A 27,995-nucleotide genomic window follows, 5' to 3' on the forward strand; every position below is an offset into this window, starting at 1 on the left:
GTCTTGGAGGCAATCTGCTCTAGATTCGAAGGCTAGCCAGCCAGATATAGTTCATAGCTTCGTGTGCACTATGTTCTAGTAGGCCTAGTTTGCCTTCAAGTGAGAGGCAGCATGAAGGGGAATTCATTCACCGCTCCTGCCACTCTTTATCATGCCAGTGTTCTGACACCAAGTGTCCGCGGTTATCGAGTGAGATGTTCGTGTTTGTCTGTGCACACGTGACAATGTGCTTGTTAATTTAGTTAGTAAGCGAATGTTCATAGTAGTTTATACAGCTGATAAAATGACTAACTTTACTATGTCTAGCTGTTTAATAATTTGCTATCGCAATCAATGCTTCGCTTGTTGGGTGAAACTGTGACCTCTTTCCCTTTTTTTAGAGTAAGTTTAAATCAACTCGGCGAGAACTTGGTTACATTCAATTACAATAACCTGAATGCTATTCTGCCATATTGCACTTCTTGTAGAGTACAAGTATTACGCTTAAGTTTGTGTCAGTACGCAAACCTTTATGCCAGTAGATAAGAGCATGCAGTTTACATGATGCAATGACTCGAACACAGTTGATTTCCTTTCATTCAACCCTGACGGGACTGACAAAACTGACTGAATTTAACATGATGCAGAAAGAATACCAAAACACACTGCTGATTCAATTGGAAGTATTTCCCCAATTCTAATAGGCCCCCAAATCAAACACGATGCCACTTTTTATGTGTCAAAAGTAGAAAACTGAAGTTAAAATCACATTGAAGCTCGTAAACAAAGTATAAATCTAACGCACAACCAAGGTTCTCGCAACAAAAATGGCCAAGGGTCTAATATGTGATGCACAATGACGACCAGTTTCTTGAAGTCAGCTTCGCGGCATGGGTTCGTAAAGCAAGCTTTGCCTTGCCACACTCCCGTTATGCGGTAAAGCACAAGAATGCCGCAAAGGCGGTTAGGTATCCTGTCCGATTACATTGCGCAGGCAATTTTCGGCCCAATTGTCCTTAAAGAAAAAAAAAGCGCATGTTAGTATCGGGTAAATACAGTAATCAGTCATTGTAAACTACGGTTATTGCATGAAAATCTTCCTATGGTAGGTCAAAAATAGGCGTTTTCAACGGGGGATGACGTTTGCTCAGCGCATTCACTGTCCCATAACCTCCACCGAGATAGATGCTGCCTTCAAGGCGTTGCCATTGGGGTCACCACAGGGGTCAGGTACGAGCGTGCCGACCAGCCAAGTTCGAATTACCCGGCGAAGGCTACTTTAAGGATCGAAACAACAAACATCTGAGCCCACAGAAATGCATGGGAGTTGGCCGGGATCAAATTAACCAAAACAGTCACAGTTTCGCCCGAAAGGTGAAGCATCTATTGCGATACCAAATTAATAGACAGCTACAGGAAGTAGGGATAGTAGTTTTATCGGCCGTATAGACCGGTAAACAGTTGCTTACTAGATTAACAAGCGTGGTGTCACGTGCGCTCAAGCAGGTATGAACACACCTCACTCGACGACGGCGGAACCTCACTGTCAAAACGCTCGAGTGAGGAAGCACGGCAGCGGCAGCGGACGAATTGACCTTTGTGCTGCCCCTCACTTCAATGCGAACTAAGCGGCAAAAACACAGCACACACAAAGCTGCCAGCACTCTGCGCCATCTGTCCCCATCAGGTATCAGAATCAGTTTTATTTCCTCAAGGAAAGGAATCGCAGATCAAAGATCAAGGATCTCAGATCAAATTCAAGATAGGGCCCGTGCGGCCGAGCCATACGCAGTAGCTGCCAGAGCAGAACCCCCTTCTCCTTCCCCTGGTATATTAAGCGCAACCGAAGACGGTGAACTTGTTCCCCGTTTTCCTCCCTTGTGCACGTGAGATTGAGCCGCCATCGTCGGCTCACCCTCGCATGCTTTCACTTGCGCATAAAATACAGCATACGGTGCGCGGCGACGATGTTATCGCCGTTGGACTTTGTACTGAACATCACGGTAACACCAACAGCAGATGTGTGCCTGGAGTGTCCATATAATTGCTATCGAAATAAAAAATTGAACTAACCTGAGTTGAATTAACGGAAGTCTACAGTATATGGAAGTTATGAGAAGAGTGCAGTAGGGTGCTCCAAATTAATTTTGATCACCTGAGGCTCTGTAACATGCACATAATGTGTACTAAACAAACTTTTTTTATGTAGAACTTATCAAAATGCAGCCACTGTGGCTGGGAATTGAACTCATAATGTCGTCTGCTGCAGAATGCCATAGCCATTGGTCCACTAGTGTTGGTAATGAACTAACAGGTCAGTATAGTCTGGTAGAATGCAGCATTACAAAATGTCACTTCCAACACTGCTGTCCATGGCTCCGTGCTGGTATTACCGTAAAGCATTATTGCAAATTCATAGATTCAGGCTAAATCCTACCATCACACTTAACAGGCAACAGAGAAAATGGTGATGACTGATCAAACAAAAAATTGGGTCTCAAAATACGCCTTGTGCTGGCAGTTGTACCAGGCTCTATAAATTATGAAAGTTCCTCAATGAGACTATCTACACTTGTCAATGACTACTTAGAGCAGTCACTGAGCTAGGGCTGCAGAATCTGTGCAGCTTTTCTTTATCCTGTTCTTTCCGAACAGGTGAAAGAGGAGAAGTGAATTAGTTTATGCAGGGACAGCTTACACATACAAAAGTACAGTATCATTGGGGTCGTTCAAGAAATAGATAGGAGAATCAACAACTCAAGGCAGGTGTGAACATATATAATTTATGCTTCACTGTACATGCTGGACTGAAATCGCAGATGAAAATGGTGAGCGACTCCTAGCTCTAAGCACAGCAGATGTTAAACTCGAGCTACCATAATGCCGCCTTCTGCTGCAAGCACTACAAAGGCAAAGGGGCTTCACGTGAGGCCTGCGTCAATGTCTGCGATGAGGACAGCTGCTAGATTTTCTGGTGTCACTTCTTTAGAGAGGAAACCTGAAAAATATGAAGTACATAGAGTCAAAATGTTGGCCTTGCCAATCAGCTCAATCTGTTCCCTACAGCCTGTTGTCCAGAACTGGTCAAAACTGGACGAAGACACAAGCAGATATAAAACACATGGATGAGCAGAACCAGAAAATTACATGAAATCAGTACATTAAAAGACAGATCAATGCTGTCTCGACAAAAGCACAGAATAAGTATATCCTTGCCCATGCTTACTAGAAGGCCTCCAAATTAGTGGGTTTGTCTCAAACACAAGAACATTAAAATTTGGTTCCCAAAGGGTGAATGCAGTGAATTAAATAGAAAGATGCTGGATTATAGAACTGTGCTCACTCCAGTCTTCCACTTGACGTACAGAAAAACAAACATCAATTCCTTCCTGCTTCTATCACTGCAACAATATTTGCCACATATGCGCAAATATCGTGCAAGATTATTTTTTACAGAATTGCTGGCCGCAGAGTGGCACTCGTGTTATGCTAGAAACCGTGCTTCTGGAATAAGGACATTTCTGGCAAGAGCTCAGCACACAATCTCGTGCAGAACCTGTGACCTTCTGCTCACTGAGACATCACTATGAATGTGGCTAGCCATGGCAGTTTAGCAGGGGGGCTCCAGGTTGACTTTGATTCAACAGAGTTATTGATGTACTGTGTAATCCACCCTTAAACCAAACACAAAAATTGGCACTCCAGCTCTGCTTAGAAGTCAGATTTCACAAAATTACCTGCCAACAAATTCTTTTTCCAAAAGATGTCTGCTTAGCAAGCATTGCGTCAGCCACATTTTTTTTTCATAAGTAAAAAAACACAAAATGTCGAAATTGTAGTGATCAGGCACACACTACACGTTGACCTTAAGAATGGGCGGCACAAAACTGAATTCTCAGTACAAGTGTGTCTTTATATTCTGCCACCACCATCACAGCAGATAACTGAAGCCACAATGATGTGCTCTCAACAACAATAAAAAAAAAAAAACATTGTTGCAGAGCCATTCTCTTGCAGGATGAGAAAATGAAAGATACAAGTGGGATTGATGTGCTCACTGCTGACTAGCTGGTGTGCGGGCTTTGCGCCGCCGTGTGAGAGCAGCTCGCGGCGGTATCGCTCGCCCGCAGCACGCCGGAAGGGGTCTTCACGAAACAGCTCATGCCAGGTCCATGCAGCAACAGCACGAGACATGAGGTAAGCATAGTACTTGGCTCCGTAGCCCACCAGGTGGCCAAACCGCAGTTGCCAGGCCTGCCAAATAAGGGACATGCAAGTGACTGTTTTAGAAGAAGCCCACCTATGCTATTAGTCTGTATTGAAGCTTTTGAGAAAGACATAGAGGATGACAAAATACACAAGGCATGCGATAAGCCATCTAGCACCAAGCTAACCACCGCCCAAGTAAGGTACTTCGCACTTTTAGTGAATGCTTGCTTCTTATCCTAGATGTCAAGTCAGTGTACACCTTTGGCCATCCGTAGAAGCATGACGATAGTGCTGTATCACTAGAACGTAAATTTGGGTAGTTGATCATCCATGGTGGGCAAAAATGTGTAAAAGAATAAACACTATGAAAATCGACATAAAGCACTGACTCCCGATGAGCTTATTTTGCCGAAGACAGACCCTTATAGACAAGACAAGAAAACCTTAATTTCTTCTTTTTCTTTTTTTTCACAATCATTCAGTTTCCATTATATGCAGAAAGGCCTTATGTGTGCCAATAAAGGATATAGGTGTGCTGACACACTGCTTGCCAAGCCTGTATATCAAACCTGCCTAGGTTATTTCTATTTCAATTCATTTACTGGCCCCCTCAACAAAGCACTTGCCAAACAAGGGAATGCATCCAAGATGCTCGGTGCCCATAAAGAGCCTGCATATCAAAGGGAGTCTGCAAGCCAAAAGGAGTGTCAAAGGGAGTCTGTGTGATTTTTTTTATTATGCCCCGTTTATACACACCGCTTTAATCCTGCAGAGCAAAACGAAAAGGCAATCAGAAACTAGCAGTACTGCTATACGGACATGTGATGTCAACCCATCTTGACAGTGATCACCCAACAGCACTATCAATGATGCATTAATAATGAAAAGATGATGTACCAGGTACATAATCTTTGATCTTTTCTTCTCATGTGGGTGCACGAGTTCAAAGTTTGCACTTCAGGTACAAGTTGCCCAATCAAGAACTATTCCCCTGCCAAGACAGCAAAGAAGCTTCTTTTTTTCTACACACCTGGGCAATAAGCCCACTGGCTAGAACAATATCACAGAAAGGACTCATGATACCTGTATGTCATCCCTTGAAATGTATATTTTGACAGAAGGTTCTAAAGGAACGAATCTGAATCAGATGCAATTCATGCAGGCAGTTCTCTAAAAAGGAAATAAAGTTAAAGGTGACTCAAAGTTTTACACAGAGATGGCATTTCACAGTGTATTTTGCTTGTGCCACTTTTGGATCGAGTGCCTGCAATGAGCGATGAGCAGGTACTCGAAAGCAAGTACACGAACAGCAAGTACTCGAGTAGCTGCAAATAGGTGTGCATCGAATCGGTACAAAAGTGTAACTTAGATCGTTGACACCCGCCGAAGCAGTGCTAGCTAGGCCGAACAGCTAAGGCAGGCATGGTATTGGGAGGCAAACTGTCGCGGAAAGTTTGCCACTCATCGATGATTGGGCCCGAAATCATCCACACGAGCTAGACTGAGGGCTGCAGAAGCGGTGAGTGTGTCTGCTCAATCTCTGCACTTACTGGACGGAACGGATTGAGCTTGCGTGCAGAGGAAAACACCAGCCTAAACTGCTGGCATTTCGCAGTCAAGGTCGTGTTTTGCAATAATGCGCAACGGGCAAATTCAAAATGTTCCTGTGGCCTTGCCCGTCGTGAAATTACAAGTAGACTGAAGCACAACAGTGAGCAAAAGCCTGCAAATGAATTTTCTGTGCTGTACGCATTCTAACAAACGTTGCATTTGCACTTTTCATGAAAATATCTGAGCAACAGCACTTAGAAAATAAACAGATTCCAGAGATGCATTTGTTTCCTTCTTTGCAAGTAAGGAACCTTTTCTTTTCAGTTTTGTCAACAAGGTTTCATGCAAATCACACAACTATTCAAACTCTTTGCTTCAAAATTATTTGATGCTAATAACTATGACCTTCGACTTCACTTCGAACCAAAAAACTGATGCTCGCACAAGCCTACAAGTTCTGTACTTAGCCAAGCACAATCTGATAAAGAAATGTCATAAAAGGTTGTCAAAAAGTAACGCATATTTTGTGTAACATTGCCTCTGAACACAAAGCTTCTATTTCGCAGAACAAACTGGCAGACATTAAATGTGACATATAGCATTCACATGTAAAAGCCGAATTAGCGCCTGATTTTTCAACTTCATAAACACCTTTACGATGCCACACATTTCTCCACCCCCCCCCCCCACTGAGAAGTGCCGACCTTTAATTACTGTCTTCATTCTTGGTCACAGTAATACTTTGCTTTCTGGAAAGCTCCAAGATGTTGAAGCACATTTGCCAAAAGTATGTCCCCGTATTTTATTGTGTACAAGCCGCCACCGCGTATAATTCGCATGTCCAATTACAACAGCTCGAGAAAAAAAAAATTCACATATAACTCACGGATATAACTGGGCACAATAACACTCAAATCAAAGTGAAAACAGCCTCCATTCGCAGATGCACGACTCCTCCACACCATATCTTCAACCAGCGAACCTGTTCTCCCTCTCTTTGACGATGCTGATAACCTTCAGCTTATGCTAAAGGATGGCCGTTGAGTGCAGCTCATCCTGATCCGAGTTCTAGCTTGCCTGAGCCATGTGCACAGTGGAAATGGCGAGCTATAAAGATCAGGAGAATGGCCGACTATGGAGGAGGGGAGAAGGGAGCTTCAACACACAGGGACGGGGAGAGGGTGGGGTTCCCTAGGAGAACCCTTCACTTGACGTGTAGCTTCACGGCAGTGCATCGCATGCTGCCGTAAAGCCCCACCTAAGCCAGTCTCAGCCTTTGGTGGATATATTCCACGATGAGCATACCAAAAACCATTTAGAAGGCCCCACACATTTTTTTTTTTCTGTTCTAATACGAAAGTCAATACTATTTAATGACAAAGGGCACCATAATACATGAAAATAAAATAAACCTCCTAAATTGTGGGATAAAATCTCCGCGAGCGCTCCCGTTGCATCCCACTTTTGATGCACAAGTGACTGCAGCACCGGCACTTCCATTGGTGATGCTCACACTCAACATTAGCTGCAATCAATGACTAAGCTTGATCTAGGTGTTCCTTTTAAGAGTGGACTGCACTGCACATTTGGAGAAGAGCGCTGCAGCCCTTTTGAGCACTTGCAGTAAGCGCTCACCGTGTTGGGCACGTAAGGAACTCCATAGTGCAGCCCTTGCAGCTCTGCCAGGACCTCTGTGGTGCTCTTGCCCAGTGGGTGACGCACGTGGTATCGCTGATCAAGCAACGCGTAGAACACCTGCAGCTGCGTCTCACTGGCCGCAAAGTGGTAGCGCATCTGCCGCAGAGACAGCGCCATGTTGTAGGGCATGGGTTCGCCCGTCTGGTAGTGGCGGGCAAATGTCGACACCACCTGCACCAAACCGCAGCGGAGAATGCCAGGGCAACCCGTGCTTCAATGCGGCATCGTCAAGCATAAACACTGCAACCTGATTAGACAGCGTGACTTCCTGGATCCTTTTTTATTGATCAAAGTTGAATGCACAAAATGAAAGCGTTCTGCATCTGCTATCTCTGGCAGAGGTGTTTTACACCACGCACCCAGTATTTAGAATGTTGGTTCAAGATAAAAAGTGGAAATGCTGAGACAAGTGCCTTTGCCTTCCGCCGTCTGCCTAACAGAACAATATGACAAAGTTTGGCTTGTCCAGCCAGTTGGTTTAGTCTAAATTCATTGCATTCAGTGTACTGCAACTAGAGCACACAGAACAGATAGAAGACAGAACAATGTGCCTGTGGCTTGTATACCTCACGTTTGCTATCTTTATGCCACACTGTGCTATACTCATGGAATTAAGTGTGACAGGGAAACTTTGAAGTCGAACATCCCATAAATGCAATTGCTCGAGAGCGCAATGTCATGGCGCTATGAATCTCGTTACTAAAGATGACGTGGACTCCGATGTGAACCCTCTGCATGCCGTTACTTCAGGTGTACCTGAGGTGCTGCAGGGCACTGTTCTTCACCCACTTTTATTTTTAATATGCACAAATTATCTACCATAGATATACCAAAGATATAGCAAAAACAGAAAACGTGCAAAGACTGGCTGTGCGCTTCATTTACAATAAATTCAAGAGAACTGATTCCCCATCTGCTTTAATGGCCTCCAACGAAATTAAACCTCTTCATATAAGACGGAAAATTGCTCGATTAACGTTTCTTCATTCACTCATCCAGGGTAAGTTTGGAATTTCTTCTTCACCTTATGTTACACCTTCAACTACACGAAAAACCCGTCACCAACATACCCATGCCCTAACACCATATTTTGCGAAAACAAACTTGTTTAAATACTCATACTTTCCGCGTACAATAAACGATTGGAATGCACTGCCTGAACAGATTGTCTCAAGTGACAGTTTTGAAAGAAATCTTACAAATGAATTTTGATGTGCTGATTGATGTGCAATGTATTTCCTTTGACTTGTTTCGCTCATTTGTGTCATGTATCAAACCTTTTGTCTGGGCAATAACTTCATGGCGTTTGTAAATATGCCTTGTTATCTGCCCTTCCTGCTTGGACCACATGAGGTCTGCAGTATTATGTAAATAAAAAAAATATATATATACATTTCCTCTGATATCCAGTTATCTGCAGGTGATTGAGTAATTTATCACTCGATTATTAACCTCGCCGACTTTAAAGCCCTTCAATGCAATCTTTGCTCAGTGGAATATTGGTGTAACACATGGCTCACATCATTAAAGGCTAAAAATACATTGCTAGTTCCATATCATAGGCGTCAGTCTTACACAACATCACAGTACTATTTTATTAATGACCCTCAGATTTACAATGCATGCTGTTAAAAAGTTAGGCATGAGCTTCCCTTCAATTCTTACGTGGTTGCTTCACACAACATGCTTAACTTATGAAGCTAACCATGCACTCAATTTTCTATGACGTAGTCTCCATTTACCTCCCTCTGTAGTGAAACTACTAGCTTGTCAAACTTTAATACAGCCTAAACTGGAGTACGCATGTGCAGCTTAAGACCCTCACCAAGATAACCCGATAAACACCTTAGAATCAACTCAAAACAGCATTGTTTGATTCATCTTCTCTGAATATTCCTCTCATTCAAGCGTTGCTGCCATGAAATTACATGTTAACCTTCCTGATCATTCAACATGTCGCAGTGTAGCTTGCCCTTGCCTTTTTCATAAATTTTATCACACAGCACTGAGAACCCCTGCCATACACTAGCTCATCATCCTTCAAGTTGCCTCAACAATTTAAAGCCAGTATAGCCTCTTTAGCGCATGCTTCCGCATACCAGTCATCCTTTTTCATGCGGACTTCAATGGATTAGAAAGGTCTTCCCAGCGATGCTGTGCACCACTCCGTCACTGCCAAATTCAAAGAAGTCCTTGTAAATATCTTCCACAAATAATTGTGCCCACCCCTCATGTAAAAACTCTTAATTGGGGTCTCTGAGGTATTGAAAATAAATAAATAAATAAATAAATAAATAAATAAATAAATAAATAAATAAACAAATAAATAAATAAATAAATGGTCGAATTTCAATATTATGAAGCAGACTGCCGATGTTACCGACATTTTTATCTATTTATTTATTTATTTTTATTTAAAGATACCTTACAGGCCCCTAGAGGCATTGTGTAAGGGGGGAGAATACACTCAATGATTATACAATAATTAGAATACCATATGTGAATACATATACAAAAAATACAGTGTAAGAAATGCCCTAACATGCACTAATGTGGTGTTAAAAATTGTACAAAAGACAAACCGAATGCTTTTGAACTGGGCTGTGGCTTAATGCCACAGTCAACTGTGGCAACTGTGGCCTAATGCCACAGTATAACAACCAGGCACTTTGGTTGTTCAGTTATAATGAACTTATAATATTGTGGCAAAGCAGTGTCTCAACAAGCCAGTGGATGGGCAAAAACTGCATGGCACATTCGCAGCGCATTCCACACAAATGAAAGCAATCAGAGCAGCGCTGCACCTCAATTTTATTTCTCATTGATATATTTTTAATGCGATTCTTAGGGTACTTCACCCACGTTCTGGGGGCTGTCAGAGGTTCATTTTCCCAACAATTTTGGGTCACTGGATATGTGGTGCGGGATGTGTGCCACTGTTCAACGAACCTCTTCGATGCCAACTTCGAACACTGGGTAGCGCATATGCGCCACCCAGGCTGTTCCATTCATCAATCAACCTGACGACAATTGGGCCCACTGACTATGTGCCACTAGGTATGTGTTGCTCTTCAAGGAATCTTTTTGAGGCCAACTTGGGTGAATGAGCATGCGTGTGTGGTGCACTTCAGTGACATCAGTTAGCCCGCTTCAAGCCAAGTTGTGTTACTGGGTATGTGAAGCTAGGCATGCGCCACCCTTCAATTAACCTTGGGGCACATCTTTCTTCTTCTTCTGCTGGCCCTGGCCCACCACATGAGCTGGTGCGAAGATAGGCTAGAAGGAAGAGGAATGGACGATGGGTGGATCGGCAGTTGGGTCCCTCGCAGCTGTTCAAATAAAGACGCGAAGTTTTTAACTTTTCTTTGTAGCCCACAACTTCTTAGATGTCAATTTGAAGGCGTCGAGCATGTGCAACTAGGTACGTGCCAACTCTTCAATGAACCTCTTTACAACTACTTGGGTCAGTGGGTATGTGCCACTGGGTATGTGTCACCACACTTCAATGAACGCCTTTTATGACTTGAGTCCCTCACTAAGGGTAGCTGGATATGTGCAGCTCTTCAACGAACCTTTTTATGCAAACTGAGGTCCCTGGGTATGTGACACTCTTCAATGAAAAAAAAAATAAACAGCAAAAATTTCTCTGGTGCCGGGTGGAATCGAACCCCCATCATATATAGTGTAGAACCTCATTCATTCATACAGAATTTTCTAAAAAAAAAAAATGTACTAACCAGGAAAACGTATGACCTGAAGTCAATAAAAGATGTGAAAGATGCAACTGTGGTTGACATCTACGTAACGCAAAGCGTTGTGCAATTCGTTACAGCATGAGCGGCCGACGCATGCCCAAGTAGCCCCAGATGTGCATTGTCATTTTTCCTCTTGCAGATTTTGTGGCTTCGGCAAGCTTTTGTTTACACTCCTCAAATTTAGCCTGAGTGAGCAGCTTCTTTTAGCAAGGCATTTTGGTGGCACGTTCTGATGTGACCACTTGGCGCGAATTGTTGCAGCATGAGACGTCAAGGCACATCAAGCGGCCCAAGTGACCCGAGATGTACATTAACGTTTTGCTATTGTAGAGTGTTTAGAGACAGTGACATAAAACCGAAACGAAGTTGAGCTGGTGGGTGACGCTGGAACATGATGCCTATGATGCCACCAGAGTGGACCATGACACTCACTTCAAGCTGCTTGCAGCAGGGGATGGCGGCACGTTTGGGTTATCACTTACTAAATGCATGCAGTATGCTTCCACCAATACCACACCCCACAAGCTGTGAAACAGATAAGTGAAGATAGTTATCGGAATAGAGTTAGTGATGACAGCTGTGAACACAGTGCGCAACGACCTGGGAGGGGATTTGCTCGTACTGGAATAGGAACTAGCATTTTCATGTGAGACAGGTAAGTGAGTATTGCAGGGAAGCTGCTGTGGTGGCCGATTACTGTTCTCAATTGTGCGTGCCTTGCGCCTTTTCTTGTTTACGTGACATCTGGCGGCTGGAAAAAGTATCATACGATCCCAGTTTGGCGATGCACTGAATGATGGCGCTGAAAGATTGTACGAGTTTGGCAGGAACACATGAAGCTATAAAAAGGAAGTGTAACTGTTTTGGGTTATTTCTCTGTGCTCTCAATTGCAAGTGTTGGCGCTGGGAAATGATGTGTAAGGCGTTCATATCAACCAGCCTCTACTGTATTCAGGCAACCTTGTTTGAATATATATATATATATATATTCACACGGTAGCGCTAGTTGACACAGCATGTCTGGTGGGGGAGCACGAGAGAGCAGCCTGGCTGCATGCATGCCTCGTACATGACACGTTTCGTCAGTTGCCATATGAAGTGTTGACACGTTGTTTCAATGCTAATTGCAATAACATCGACATTCATAGAAAGTTGGGCTCTGCCGGATTTTTTCTTTTGGCTGGAACACGCACTGCTGCAATCATGACGTCACAGAGGCAATCATAACTGTGTGACACTTCACCTGCTTTTCTTGTCAGTCATGCTCGTTGGCACAAGTTTGCTTTCTCGAGCGAGCGAAGCAAGCAAGCAAAATAAGTAAGCAAAGGCAAGGTAGGGCAAGGCAATCCAGGAGAATGAAGAACTTGGAAGTAACTGTTTATTGAGTGCACTTATGCTTTGAACCAATGCATTACTCAGGAGTGGCGAAACCAACACGAGCAGCTGCTGGTTGTTGAATTGTATCATGTGACCACTATTCTGCCTCTTATTTATAGCAGCTCTGTCATACATTATAGGTTACTTTGACATAACCGCATCCAGTAAAACCTCATTAAACCATACCCGCTTAAGCAGTAGTTTCGTTTTAAAAGTAGGAGTCAAATCCCTGACACCGCAGCCATTGAACATAATGCATTTTGATTCCGCACAAACTGTACCAGCTTATTGCATACGTATCACTCAACATGTAGTGTATTCACTTTTCGTCGTGAAAACACAGCGGTACATCGGCCCAGCAGAACAACGAGCATCAGAGATTGGAACGGTCTCCAAGCGTAAATGCAGAGGGAGCTTGGAAGGGTGAAGCCACATCAACATCAACATCCTTTCGCCGCCGTGCTAGAGTCGGAGAGCACTGTGGCCCATGTTGTGGCGTTGTGCAAGCCAGGACAAAAACTGGGTGCTCAGCATAGAAGGAAAAGTGGACATCATTCATGCTGTCGAACGTGGCACGAAGAAGTCGGTGCTGGCACGCGAAAGGGATCTACCGTTGACTACGGTGTGTGGCAGTCGGAATATGAACGAGAAGTTGCTAGGCAATGCTGCTGCGAGCACGAAAATACGTCTGCTACGAGGTTCGACTTTTCGAGGTTAGACTTTTTGCCATCCTTGCCTCTGTTATTGCCAAAGTGTTGCCTAGTGACAGCGACGAGGATGACACGGAAAGCGAAAGTACGGGCGATTCAGGCCTGACAGTGGCAGATGCTGCATGTCACGTCAGCCTCATGTAGGTGTTTGCCGAGAAAAGCTTGCTCGTAGCCTAAGTGAGTTTGAGGCCACCATCGTCGCTGCTAGCCTGCCGCAGCATCAAATGAAAATAACAGACTTTTGAAGTGCAATGTGAATAAATACTGCATGTTTTCTGTCCTTTCATTGTAATTTCTTGTAATTTCTTGTAATTTTGTTCTTGATAGGTAAGTGGGCGATCTCATGCTCTTTTGGTTAAGCAGTACTACAGTTTAGTACACACTTTTTCTGAGCTCCAGCAAACTATGGTTTAACGAGGCTTCACTGCAATTTGAAAAACCTACTAAAGGACTACTACACTTCACCCGATGGGCCTCTTTTTCTACATATGGTACAACAGTGAAGAAGTATAAACATTGGTATCGCTAGCATATATTCAGCAACAACACAACTATGATAGTGTAGATCACAAGTAATGTGATAAAACGTATGTGTAACTATGGTACTTGTTCAAACAGGCTGTCTATTCATGGTAGTCAAATAGCACCAAGCTGCCTGCTCAGCAAGTTTCAATAGGTCCACAGTGTTTTACCCTTGGGTCAGAGGAGAAGTACTCCATGAGGATGGAGGGCACTTCGGCCAGGTCAGTGGCACAGCGAGTACCCGTGACATGCTGGTAGCGAGTGCGCGCCAGCATGGAGTGCATGGCATGGCCCATCTCGTGGAACAGGTTGTCCAGGGATGATGGGCTAAGCAGAGGGGGTGCCCCCCATGGTGCACTGGCGAGGTTCAGCATCAGCACCACCACTGGAAGCTGGGAGACAGTGAACAAAATGACACAAATGGGGCAGTACAAAAGTGGCTTGGTGTAGGACGTACATTAGAACACAGTGGCAGGCAATAACCACAAAGCAGTGTTTGTGACTGCAAGATGGTTAAAGGGACTCTCAAGAGAAATACTAAATCAGTTTAGACTGACGACACATTCTTTCAAAACTCAATTGCAGCCCATATGGTAGCAATTGAGGCCAAGCTTTTCTTAGCTCCAATAAGTCAACAGGATATCAAGAACATTAAAGTTATTTTCTCATATTCGGGTTGTTATGGTGCAGGCAAAGATTTTGAAACTTGCTGTACTTCATGTTTGGTTTCTTTAGAATGCGAGGCAGTCCTGAGCAATTAACTAAACCTGAGTTAATGTTGCAAAAGTCTGCAGCATCACGGTGCGCTTGCGAAAAACTTCATAATGGCAGTGCCACCTGTATTTCGTTTATTGTGTGTTTTATAGCTAATCAAGTCTCTTCTAAATTTTCCTACACTTTACTTTGGAGCTTACGACAAGCCCCGTGACTGTCATGCATTTGTGTGCACTTGGCAGTACTGCAGCCATTTTTATTTTGTAGGTTTAAACGGCCCTGAAATTAACATTGCTCTGAGTTTTGAGCCTTTGTCAGCTTGTTCGTTCACCATATTTAAAATTTTGATGCTGTTTGAACTGGGAGGCAAAAGTTAGAAAGCTACCATCGAGCCTCATCGCTGCTGGCGACTGACTGAACCAACAGTCAAGACCTACGGAGGGCTACGGATCAGATAACCACCATGAAAAGACTAAAATTGAAGAGGATCACCTGATGAGTGCAAAACACTCTGATTATTCTGATTCTGATTATTCAGATTAACTGATTATTCAGGTGCCACGTGCAGTATTAGACAACAACACGGCAACAGTGCACCAGCTTGACTCAATCCATGAACGGTTCCAGGATTAAAGACAAGCTTGAGAGAGACACCACTGAAAGAGCATTCGAGGTGTAGTACACAACTCTGAAAGAGTACGAGGTCAACGTGAGCCACATCTAGGCCGAAATCTGCAGCACATGAAACCAGGATGCTTGTCTATTGGTGTTTGGGACACACTGGCTGTCGCAGAACCTTTAAAAGAACCCAAAAAAAGGTTACGGCAAGAACGATTATTCTGCTATAGCAAAAGCAAGGTTTACAGATTCAGTTTAGCTTCCTATTCCAATACCCTCATCAGAGCCAAAGAATTCATAGAGATGCTGTTACAGAGGATTCGTGCACAATACACAGAGGAACATAAAAAGTGGCCTGGCTGCTCATGAGTATGGATGTAGCAGGAATTCAACACGCTATAAGAGCATACAGCCCTAGTGGCATTACGATGCGTGGACAAAGGTGAGGACAGAGGTGAAGAACACACATAGCCAGAATTGGGGTCTGCTGGCCATCACTTCAGAGTCGCAACTACCCTACAAGGTGCAAAGGCATCTAAACACCCTCAATCAAATTTTTTATTTTCGGACCTTTGTATTTTTGCCAATACTGGTGTCAAGAGGCATCAGATGCATCATTCAAAACATAAGCCACCAATAGTAAACATTCTTGATTGGGAGGAATAAAAGTTTTTGACAAGCATCTGTGAAAACAAACATTGAATAGAAGATGCAGCACCCTGCACACGTTTGGCTTGGCCTTGTAATGTGGGCCTTGCACTTTCTACACTGGGCCCAATCCAGTGCACTTTCAATCATGAGAGGAGCGACAAAGCATCAGACACAAAGAAACAGCTGCATCCAAAGGCAGTGACTAATCACTTGGTTTTGGTTAATTAATGTTCTTGTGTTTCAAGTTGTGTATTAATTAGCCCTCACACTGTACAGTGTGGGGGGCCTCATGGTTAGTTCAGTTGGTAGAGCAACTGTTCCAGAATGGCTGTAGTACTGCATTCTGTTCTCAAACCAGGACTTTAACCACAAAACTTTCCAAAAAACTTATGTAGGTTTCCTTTGCAGATTCATGCTACAAAAATGAAATGGCATGTTTTCCTTTCACAAGAACACAGCTACTTTAATGGAAGGTGTTGCAAGGTATTCTTAAGGTATGTACAATCTTACAGAACCAAAATGTGATGACTGCAGCACTAGGTCACTCACAGAAGTATGTAGTACTACAGTTAAACCTCAATATAACGAAGTTCGTAAAATTATCAATTTTCATTGTTATACTGAAATTTTGTTGTATTGAAATTTCACCTTTTACGTACATAAGCACGGTCACCGATAAATATACGGAAGGGGTCGCAAAATTTTCCGAATTATTGGGTGATAGAAAAAAGTAAACTTGAATGAGAAAAAATTCATTTTGTTGAATTTGAGAGTCAGCGATGAAAGATACAGTTTCATGCATTGTTGGCAGCATCTTCAAATCGGATGCAGGGAAGCGAAGCCAGCCACACTTTCGCATCCACTCCACTCCTGCGACTGATGTCGGCCATACTAGGACGACGCTATCATGAAAAAGCACCAGCAGCGGGGAGCGAATTCTTCGTGTGCCTCTCGCTTCAACGCGCCTCCGAAACTTGATTTTACGCAACTTCCAATACTAAACGTGTGGAAGGACAGTGCAAACAATGTCCCGCCATCTTGGCATGCCCACTCTTCGCACACCAGGCAGATTACCTCTAAAATAGGGAACACGGGCTGCTGACAGCGATGCACAGCTGCAATAGAAAAGGATACGTACGCCAACCTGCTTCCCACTCCGCCCCCCCACCCTCTCCCCTCCCCTGAGCGGGCTTGATTGCATTACCATGAGCTTGCTCCTCCCACCCTTCCCCCATGCTTGCAGGGGCAGACGGTGCTTATCAAGCCACCAACTTTTTCAGCTCACCCCCGCATGCTTTCCGCCAAACCGAAGAACACAGACTGTGGGGTGCAATGTTATCTCATCTCACTTGGAGTTCGTCCCAAACATGACGCTGCTTCGCTTCGGAGGTCGCTCTTGGTTGCGTGGTGCGTGATTTGAGAGGTGCGTTTGCATGCAGCCACGTGTAATTCAACCACTTCACTATTTGCGTCCGCATAAGTGGCCATTTATTGTCTCGGTGTTCCTTTGTGGCAGTAGTGAAATTTCATTACATTGAAATTGTGTATAAACACACTTCATTATATTAAGGTTCTAAATACACGGTGTTCCATGGACAAGAAGTTATGAAAATTTAAATATTTCGTTATACAGAGAATATTGTTATATTGAAGTCTGTTATATTGAGGTTTAACTGTACCACATGGTCACGAAATAAGACAATTTTTTTTATACAGCGAGGTCAAACATCACAATTGAACGATTCATTGTGATTGATAAACTAAATGGGCTGTGGATGATTGACGGTCTAGTACTCAGAGGCAACCTGGGACTATGAGATGTCACAGTGGAGGGCTATAGTCAAATTTTGACCACTAGGGGTTCTTAATTTGTTTCTCAGTCTACGTAGATGACAGTTTTTGTATTCCACCTACTCAAAATGCAGCAGTACGGTCTGGGAATCGCATCAGTGAACTTCTGTCCAGCAGCAGAATGACACAACCACCAAACCACAACAACGGATAGAAATGCCTTCAAGAGGTCCACGGACCGTCTTATGAGAGCCACACAACGTCATTACCTGATAAGAGCCGTCCGGCAGCATGCGTCCACCCTGAATGGTGAAATGACAGTCCTGGTTGGGCTTCTCTTGGCGCTCAAAGAAGTCGCAGTAGATGTGGCCCAGTAAAGTTCCACCCTCCTCCTCTTTCACCGCCTGGGCACGGCAGCATCGTAAAAGTTAGCGAGCAGCACACACTTTATATCCATACAGCATATAGCATGGCAAGCTAATGAACTTAATTAATCCTGTGTCTTTCAGTCGCACAGCTAATTAACAGACTTCAAGGCTTATCATGGCACCTCCATGCAGAGGCAATGTTGCTGCGAGAGTAGTTAAAATCTCTAAACTGGGTTTGCTGTGTCCATCCATCTGTTTGTACTTTCTGTTGTGACAATGATGGCAGACAACAGCTGTTGTTGTCATCATTGTCGTGTCACTATTAGGCTATTTCCTCATCACCACCTTCACCCTCACCACAGCACAAAGAAAACAAAGCTTAGGCCACCACAGCAACAGGGATTCAAAATTCTACCCCTGTGGCAACGTGCAGTTGGGAGCTGGACCTGCTGAACCATTGTGCTATCACATCAGTTTGGCTCTTCGTAATTAGGAAGGGTTTTGTGCTCCACACAAACTTGGAGAGTCGTGGCATTTGTGCATGCATTTCAGAGGCCACAATAGGCAATGTCGTTGTAAACGAGGACAGTGTTGTGTACACCTGTGAGCAAAAGTATACGGACCACAGGGTTGCCAAAAACGCAGAATTTCTTTGTAAGACGCATAAGTGGAAGCTGATGAGTGCACTAGAAAATTTGTAATGCCAAGTTTGGACTGCAGTCTTTAATTTCAAGTTGTAACCACAGACAGAGGAGAAAACGAATTTTAGCGCACAATCTTTGGTCCGTATGCTTTTGCTCACGAGTGTGCATGGTAAGGGTGTGCCAATACCTGAATATTTGAATCGAATAGGGAGCATGAGGATAATTCAATTTGTGAATCGATTATCAAAAATTCGAGTTTTCTAATATCAGCACTTTTGGTGAATGACTCGGCCGCAGTCGGTGCCTTCACAAGCACAACGTTCTCCCCGCATGCAATCTTTATCGGTATAAGGTTCGACCAGGTCAACTGGACCGATCAAATCGATTAATGCCATGCGAACACCAAAGCAGCATGTGTGGAAACAGAAGCATGCGAGATAATCGGGCTGATTAGCCACCGGAAGGCACGCTGATCGCATTGAATAGCGCATTCAGTTTTCATGCACCCAGATTCACGGGGATCACAGCTTTCTACTTACATACGAGCACACAGATGAACGTGGCAAGCGTGCTCGCGGTAGTTGACCGCGGACCCAAACGCTGCTTCAAGGGCCACCAGTCTAAATCCTATGCTTGATCTCGCGAAGAATCACTGATAAGCCCCCCATAGGAACAAACGAGCTTTCTGCGACAATGTGCAGCCTGTTGTTGCATTGGCCGGCGGCGAATTTTCATTAGGGCCACACCTTTGGTGACACTGTCTATCCAGTTGTGCCTTATCAGAGCTGTACCGTCAGTTGTCAACGACTAAAGTTATGGCTAATGAATCAATGCAGATCTATTCAACGCTGTCGCATGACCCTCAGAAAGTCAACAAACCGCCTCACCAATGAAAGCTAGAGCACGGGACCACCACTGCACGGTCACAGCTGCCATCTTTGCAATATACCGTAGGGTGGCCCCGCGTTCTGAATGCCGTTCACAGGCGCAAACGGTATCTTTTCGTAGCATTGATTAACCTGCCACAAGACCAACTTGGGGTTTACATAGTGGGCTCGAAAATATCATGTGACAGCACACTGAACCCCTGCTCCAGACGTCTATGCATTTGGCCTCCCAACTTTAGAGCCCTTTACCATTGGCGTCGACCACGGTTGACACGTACAGCGCCAATGACCGTGCGGAGCGGTGCCGAGTGACACAATGTGCATTCCTCGCTCTTGTCTGTCGTGTAGATTGGCCTTAATGAGCTGACCATAACGCACTGACGATGACCCACGGAAACTACCTGCCCTAAAGATGTAAAAGTGTCCGTATTTCCTGGAAGAAAACTGCAAGATAATACTTTCTAAGCAATAGAAGATTGCCATTAAGCGCAGGATGGCCCATTATTAAACTGAAAACCCCATTGGAACTTAGGACAGCTTCACCATTTCTTCAGCTTCAGATGGAAAACAGCACTTAATTCTATTTGACAGAAATTCTATTGATAAAAAATATATTTCAGACCTTCATATATGAAATGAGTTGTGTGTACTGACATACTAATTTGGTGTTCCCTTTATTAAGAGTAGCGCATATTATAGTACATCTCGATTCACATGTACCTAAGTTGCTGATAGCTAGCAAGATTTTTGTTATGTGATTAGCCTCCTGAGCATCTGCAGCACTGTTTTTTGCACAATATTTGGAAGCATAAAGGTTTGTGTTAAATTTTATAATATTCAATATTCGGCCATTGTTTCTTGATTCAATTCGATATTCAATCTGAAATCCACTATTCAGTATTCGCATACCACTAGTGCATGGCAAATAGTAAGTTGTTGTTGAGAAAGCAGCAGTGTCCATCACGACAGCCTGCTTGCTGCCGTGTAAATGAGTTCGTGAAAGAATACAATGTCATCTGTCTGACCACAGCAAGAAGCTACAAAAGAAGTTTATACGGCTTGCTGTATAAACTTCACGTGGCAAATCGCCTATCAAAACAAGAATCACAGCAAGCCTAAGCACCAACTTACTGAAGAAGTTCTTTCGGGAGCCCATATGGGTTTATAAGAAAGAAAGCTTTGCTGTTTAAGAAAAATTCGTCCTGGTTCGGAGGTCAAACTCAAGACCAATGACTTTATGAGGGGGTCATTCTACTCTCATCGCTCTGCTATGGTTAGCTCAGATGGTAGTGTGACCGTCCCAGAAAGGCATTGTTGGTCCCGAGTTCGAATCTCGGACCAAGACAAAATATTTTTCAACTGCTAAGCTATCTCTCAGAGAAACCCATGTGGGTTTTTGTTCTAGCTTCACGCTACAATTGAACGAATGACAATTTTCTCTTTCATTAACTTTCCTCCACCTTGCAAGCTTCCGCAGAAATAATTTTCCATAAATGAGTTCAGCAATAAAGGAATCGCTGAAACCCACAAATTTTTGCCATTTTTTTGCCTTTTTTTTACATGTTGGCAGGCAAATAAAAGTGAAAGAAGTTTTCCTCTTTATAATAGCATGTTTTAGCTGATACATATGTGTTTTGGCAATACAATATCAGCTAGGAGCATGTGAATGCCAAGTAACAGCTCTTTAACTGATTGCCAGATCAAATTAGGAAAGAAAAAGAACTGAAATATCTGGTGTAAGAAAAATGTAACATAAACATGAATGTTTACAAATTTAGTGGAAGAGACAAATACAGCTGCTGAACATCTGGACAGTCAGTCTGCCCTCACTGGCTTGGAATAGTGTTGCCAACAGTCCAGAACTTTAATCATCCCAGCCATTTCTTCTATGGTCAAGGAAGTTTTCTGTTTCTCTTTAACTCCAGAAAGGGCTTTCGCCTTTGTGGCAGAAAACTTTTTCGACCTCAGTTTCGTTGAGATTTATGCAACTTGAGAAAGAATAAAGTGGCAGCTTTATGTAAATAAAGAAGAGAACGAAAGCTACTCAAGGTTGCAGTCACCAAGCAATAAACACAACGGTCAGAAGGCATCTGCTATAGCTAGGCATACTGCGTGAAAACAGAAGACAGACAGGTTAGTGGATAGATGCACTTCTGTCAGCTCTCCCATCTATCATATGTTCTCAAGCCACACACCTAATTATACATCACCAACAAGCCTCACTTCACGCTCTAAGACACATACCAGCTTGATGACATCTGCATGCCAAACCTCTCCTGCCTTGACATCCTCCGTCTCGAGGTAGACGCCATACAGAGCACGAAAGATCTCATTGAGCCCGTCCATGCAGCAGCCGAGGGAGAGGTACGGGGCATAGTCAGAAGCCTTCAGCTGGAACCTGTACACATGTGCAGCAGTAAAACGCTAGTCAACCTTTCCTGTACAAAAGACAAGCTGAACTTGTCAAACATACACTTGCAAAAAAAGACAAAGAATGAGCCCAACTACTCCAGTGTTGTTTTGTTATCATGCAGCTCTCAAATGGTTCGAGCTTGTTCGTTGATGTGTGCTTGTTGTAAATAACAACTGGAAGAAGGAGCCCATTCAACAGTGAACTGAACACGCAGCCAAAATGGGCAGTAAAGCGCACTCTCCTGACAGGGTAAAAACATTTTTTCGAATAAATGTCACCTTCCTGAAGTAAATTTCCACTTTGTCTTATTTTATATGAGCAACAGAATTGTTGATCAACAGAAAAAAAGGACACCTTTTCTGTATGTCCTTTTTTTTTCTTTTTTTTTACCACCCTTAAAGGTTTACCCTCTCTGACATAATGATTGCTCAGGAATCATTATGCATCACAAGATAAGTCTGAGAGAAAGAAATAAGATCCAATTTTTCAAATTTCTTAAATTTTATTAAATTCTGGGGTTTTGCATGCCAAAACCACAATCTGATTATGAGGTAATAATGGGGGAATCTGGGTTAATTTTGACCACCTGGGGTTCTTTAATATGCGCCCAATGCATGGCACACGGGTGTTTTTGCATTTCACCCCCATCAAAATGCGGCCGCGGCGATGCCGATGCTGGCGAAGCTCAATGCCAAAGCCACTAAGCAACGACTGCTGGTCTGTCTCGGTCCATATTCAATTGAGCATGGTGTGTGCTGCGACCTCGTGAAAACGGGACATTGCCATGGTACTCACTTCGCTTGTCGTGCACAGGATGTGAAATATGGGATGTCCCAAGCTTGAAGCACCTGAAGAAAAAAAAAAAAAGACCAAGAGCATCGCGATGGATTAGAAAGATGCAAAAATTATGCGGAACCCACACATAGCGAGAATCAGTTTAAGCTGAACTTCTTCTAGTGTTTGGGAGGAATGCTGTGCTAGTTTAATGACCATTTGCAAGTACAGACGATAAGATAAATTTGGATACATTTTCACAAGGGAACCCACCCCTCACTAAGCATCAACTCCTGGTGCTCAAACACCACAGACATGTCAGACATATACCAGAGTCTAAAACACACACTGAACCAAACTCATCCTCCACAAACAGTTCCTTCAAGTACTTGTTTGCACCCATTAAATACACCGACCTGTTCGGTCAGTGTCTCATATCACTGCATGCAAATAACGCACGGCTTCACGTTTGCAAGCAACCGTGCACTGCGTTCCAAGCTATTTGTCAGACCGACAATTTTGCGATAGATATTGTTGAAAATTGCACAATTTGAAAAAGAAAACTATTATTTTTGCAACTCTGTTACACAACAATGAAAGAGAATATTGCCAATCTATAGACAGCACCTAATAATACATCTAAAGCAGACAAAATTTATGTGTTATACACCGCTGTGATGCATACCATTAATATGAAAGTAGGACCTTTGCAAAACCCTTGCAAACACTGCAACAAAGGCATGTAAGCTGAAAGTACGTATGTGTCCATTCTAGACTCTCTAATGCATGCAGTTTACAGAATTGTGATGTCTGTTTTTGGTGCACAGATACACACGCGTACTACAGTAGACTCCCTTTAAGATGAACTCGAAGGGACCATGAAATTTGTATGTCTTATTAGAAGAATGATTGGCAAGATGACCAGCTGCACCCAAATAGCTTACTTCAAAGCTGTAAATGAAGTAGACTTACAACGGGGGTAAAACGACGTAAAAAGAATTTATTTAGCTTAACATAATAGGAAACTGCCTTGAAGTGGTACTCTTCCTCGGGTACATCCAGTATATGATGGATGTTTGTCGCTTCTGTGCAAACTAGGTGAGCAGCCACGAACGACGCCATCTCACCCAACGACCTTAAAAATCCTCTTATGCCAGGAAAGCTTCTCCACTTTTTTTTTTTAACTCTCTTACATGCAAGCGTAACTGGCCAGCTGGTGCAATCGGCGAATATTTGTTTGAAGTCACAAAGGAAGTGGAGGAGGAAGGTGCCTGGAAGGGAAGAGAATTGCGCGCTGGGGAAGTACAAAGCAGTGCGCTGAGTGCGCGGCAAAGCAACGCCACCTAGAGGAAAGTCTAGGTGACGTTGAGCAACGTAGGGAAGGAGAGACAAGGCGAAGCGTCACGGAGGAGGAAGGTAGGCAGAGGTGTGCTGGGTTGACTTTCTCCAGCAGTCGCGACAAGTTTTGTTGTGATACGGACGTACCAGGGTTTGTCTCGTGACATCGTCCTTGCACGCCATATGCTGTGTGTGGGAGTGAAAATGTGCGATGGTAAACTGACAATTGTGGCTCAAGCTTGTGTACGCAAGGGAGGAAAAGCAGGAGGAAGCTTGCCATTCATCGCACACATGGCACTGGGAGAGGGGAGCGTTGTACTTCGTCCACGCACGGTTGCGTGCGCTTTATCTTGAAAGTGATCTGCTTTGGGGGCACAGAGTAGGTGGGCTGATGGCTCCCAGCTTTGTGTCCGCTGTGTTTTCGTCGCTCAGTTTGCGCTGAAGCGGTACAGACAGCACGGTGACAGCGAGTGTCCGCGGTCACCAAGTGTGATATGTTCATGTTTGCCTATGTGCGCTGGCACTATGCTTGTTAATCTAGTTAGTAAGCGAATGTTTACAAGGGGGCATTCCACTCTGGTGGCTGCTGCATATGGCAGGACCGCACGAATCCTATCTTGAATGCGATATGCGATACGGACAGTACGGGTATATAGTGTGGCTGTCTAGGTGCACTGAGGGCCGTTAGCTTACCCTGCGTTGTAGCACCCATAGGCTTGCACGTTGCCCGTGTTTATGAAGCGAAATGTCACTAACTTTTTTTGTTTCCTCCTCATTTTTGCCTCTGCCCACAGGCGATATGCGCCACAGGCCTCCAGTAAGGTGCCTCAATGCATACGCCCTCGGGAGCGGCAAATCGAGGCACGCTAGCCTCTAGGATCCGTAGCGGTCATGCCGAATGTTCGTCTTAACCGAAGAGTACGTCTGAGGCGGTTAATCTTAAGCAGATTTTTTTTTGCAATAACTCTATGGAAAACTAAACACGTTCCCATGTTGTTCGTCATATGCGAGAGTTCGACTTAACCAAGTTCATCTTAACGAGAGTCCACTGTATATTTTTTTAAACATGCCAATCTTCGGCAATGTTCCTAAATATTTCAGGCCCTAAATCAAAATTAAGCTTTCTACCATATCTATCATTTAATTTTCTCTCTCAAGTGCAACAAATTTAATTCAGACTGGTCCAGGGGTTGCTTTATAAAAGCATTTCTGCATTTTAAGTGTACTCGAATAGGTGGCATTGGTGACGGTTGGCCCCAAATTGAAGCTTCTCCTTGACCACAATTCACTGTGTACGGAAGACATTCCTGCCCTGCTCAACGCTTCTTCAGACACTCTGCCTCCACTGCACTAGGTACACATTTCGGCCCCATTTTGTTTATGTTGCAGCTAACATCTGCACTCACTGTATAATGTGCCCGGTTAACAAGGGTGGCCTCGGTTTCCACCATTTCCGGGATTGGCCCATTGTGCAAGACAGCAGCCAGGACCCAAGAAGTGGTGGGAAGAGGCACAGAACGCTTTGCTTAACACAGCGGCAATAGAACTTTCATACGTTGCACTGATAAGGGCCACATAAATGACTGAGTACGAGACAAAAAGTACTGCTAGGATGTAGTAGACACTGAAAAGACTGGCCCCCACACGACAGCCATATGAAACATGCCACCATGCCCTGCGTGTTTTCCCCGCACAGTGTTTATCGATAGTGTTCGAGTGCGCTGCCTGAACCAGTGGGTGCCGGTGAGGGCAGTTGACCGTGCGGACAGTGCCACCAACTCATGTTTTGTAGGGGTGCAAGATAGAGGGGAGGGGGGCACACGAGGCTGGCAACGCGACGAAGGCAGTCGGTGTGCACAACATGCAGGTGGATGCGGTGGCATGCATCTTCATTTTTTTTTCCAGGATTTCACATTCTTTTTCCTTTTTACACAGATGCCTAGTAGCCAGATTTCATTGTTGTAACCAAAAACGCGACATGAGAATACAACAGAAACCCTCCAACACACTTTCCTCAGGACCGCGAGAAAAAAACATAATACAGTTAAACATCAATATAACGAAGTATTTAACTTCGCATAACCTCTTGTCCATAGAACAGCATGTATTTAGGACCTGAAATTAATGAAGTGTGTTTGTATGTGATTTCAATATAACGAAAGTTTGCTTCCATCACAAAGGAATGCCGAGGCAATAAATGGAAACTTCCGTAGATGCAGATGTTCAAATTGTTGAATTACAAGCTGTTGCTTGCAAACACACCTCTCAAATGGCTCGTGGAGCGACCAGAGTGACCACTGAAATCGAGCCGCATCATATTCTGTAAAAGTCCAAGTGCGATAAGATCCTATCACGCCCTGCACACTTTGTGCTTTAGGTGCAAGTGAAAGTGTGCGAGGGTGAGACAAGAAAGATGGTGGCTTCTCGAGTGCCGCCTTCTCATGCGAGCAAAGGCAAAGAAGAGGAGGGGAGTGATCTCATGGTAATGCGATCAAGCGCACGTGAGGGGCTGGGGGTGGGGGGGTAAGTTGGCGCGCGTCACGATTTCTGGCTCGGCTGTGGCTGCGCGTGGCTGTAAGCATGCCTGAGCGCACACGCATCCATGCAAGCCACATGTGCAAAGAGTGGGCGTGCTGAGACGGCGCGGCATCATGTAAGCTATCTTACCACGTGTTTAGTTTTGGAGGTTGCATAATCTCGACTTTTGGCAACCCGTTGGAGCAAGAGGCAGACGAGGCATTCACTCCCCGCTGTCGGCGCTTTTCATTAGAGCATCCTCTCAGTGCGGATGACGCTATCAACCGTGGGGGCGGAGTGCACGTGAAAGCGTGGCTGGCTTCGTTTCATTCATACCGCTGATGTGAAGATATCGGCAACATGGCATGAAACCATATCATTCGTCGCCGACTCCCAAATTCATCAAAATGAATTGTTTTCTCCTTAAAATTTGCTTTTTTTAGATTGCCCGACAATTCGGAAAATTCTGTGGCCTCTTTCTGTGTCAAAAAATTCGATCAGCGACTGTACTTATTTGCATGAAAGGTTGAATTTCAAAACAACGAAATTTTGATATAACGAAGCAAATTGCCGATTTTACCTACTTCGTTATATTGAGGTTTAACTGTGCCCAGGAAACATAATGTGCTAATATATTGTTAAAATAGCATAAACCTGCTGTTAAATACTAAAACAAACACACCATCTCCAGTTAAACCTCCGAAGAATCCACAATCGCCAACTGATAATGCAGATAGGATGGGGACAGCCTAATAGTCCGAATAATCGGGGTTTGAAGTATCAGATTCAGCAGAGAATAGGTGACTTATTCCACAAATGGCTGAGAAAGGTGTGCCACATTCTCAGATGATTGCTTTCTGGGCTACCTTCACTGTCGCGTGGCTGGTGCTAGACACACCATCGTCTATGAGTGAAGGCAGTCTTGGCACAGAGCGAGAGACTACTCCAGGTGCTGGGTGATGGTTATGATATATGCAGTGATAAACTCTTAACAGCATATACAGTCACACGCACACACACACACACACACACACACACACACACACACACACACACACACACACACACACACACACACACACACACACACACACACACACACACACACACACACACGCACGCATGCACGCACGCACGCACGCACGCACGCGCGCACACACACACACACACACACACACACACTATACAGATATTTGATTATCTTTTATTGCCACTGCACACTACTTAGATCAAATTTGACTTATCATGAAGTTTCACTACTCACGTGCCCCTAGTAATGAGGGCACTTAAACATAAATATATATGTGTGTCCCCTTTTCCCTAATATCGCTGGCACATCAAAGAGCTGACTTACACTTTTGTTGCCGCTACCAGATGTCTTCATGTCCAACATCTCCTTGTAATCATTGTCTGCCCTAGTGAAACAAATAGCATACATGTTTTAGCTTTTATGGACACATGAAGACCGAGCATAAATAA

At 44.1% G+C, this 27,995-nt stretch overlaps 1 protein-coding gene across 1 annotated transcript in view; it reads right to left on the reverse strand.

Moving 5' to 3' along the window:
- Nucleotides 1–2,741: 2,741 nt before the first annotated feature.
- The window catches only part of LOC142573088 (mitochondrial intermediate peptidase), a 67,662-nt gene continuing 42,408 nt past the window's right edge, over nt 2,742–27,995 (reverse strand). The window contains exons 8-15 of the mRNA XM_075682600.1: nt 27,871–27,931; nt 22,683–22,735; nt 21,719–21,872; nt 17,845–17,979; nt 13,972–14,193; nt 7,375–7,608; nt 4,038–4,233; nt 2,742–2,977 (exon numbers count right to left, since the gene is read on the reverse strand). Of these exons, the coding sequence (XP_075538715.1) occupies nt 2,901–2,977; nt 4,038–4,233; nt 7,375–7,608; nt 13,972–14,193; nt 17,845–17,979; nt 21,719–21,872; nt 22,683–22,735; nt 27,871–27,931 (1,132 nt within the window). The 3' untranslated portion in view covers nt 2,742–2,900. The remainder of the gene's footprint in view (nt 2,978–4,037; nt 4,234–7,374; nt 7,609–13,971; nt 14,194–17,844; nt 17,980–21,718; nt 21,873–22,682; nt 22,736–27,870; nt 27,932–27,995) is intronic.

The sequence above is a fragment of the Dermacentor variabilis genome, chromosome 2 (genome assembly GCF_050947875.1).
Source record: "Dermacentor variabilis isolate Ectoservices chromosome 2, ASM5094787v1, whole genome shotgun sequence".
Taxonomy (NCBI): domain Eukaryota; kingdom Metazoa; phylum Arthropoda; class Arachnida; order Ixodida; family Ixodidae; genus Dermacentor; species Dermacentor variabilis.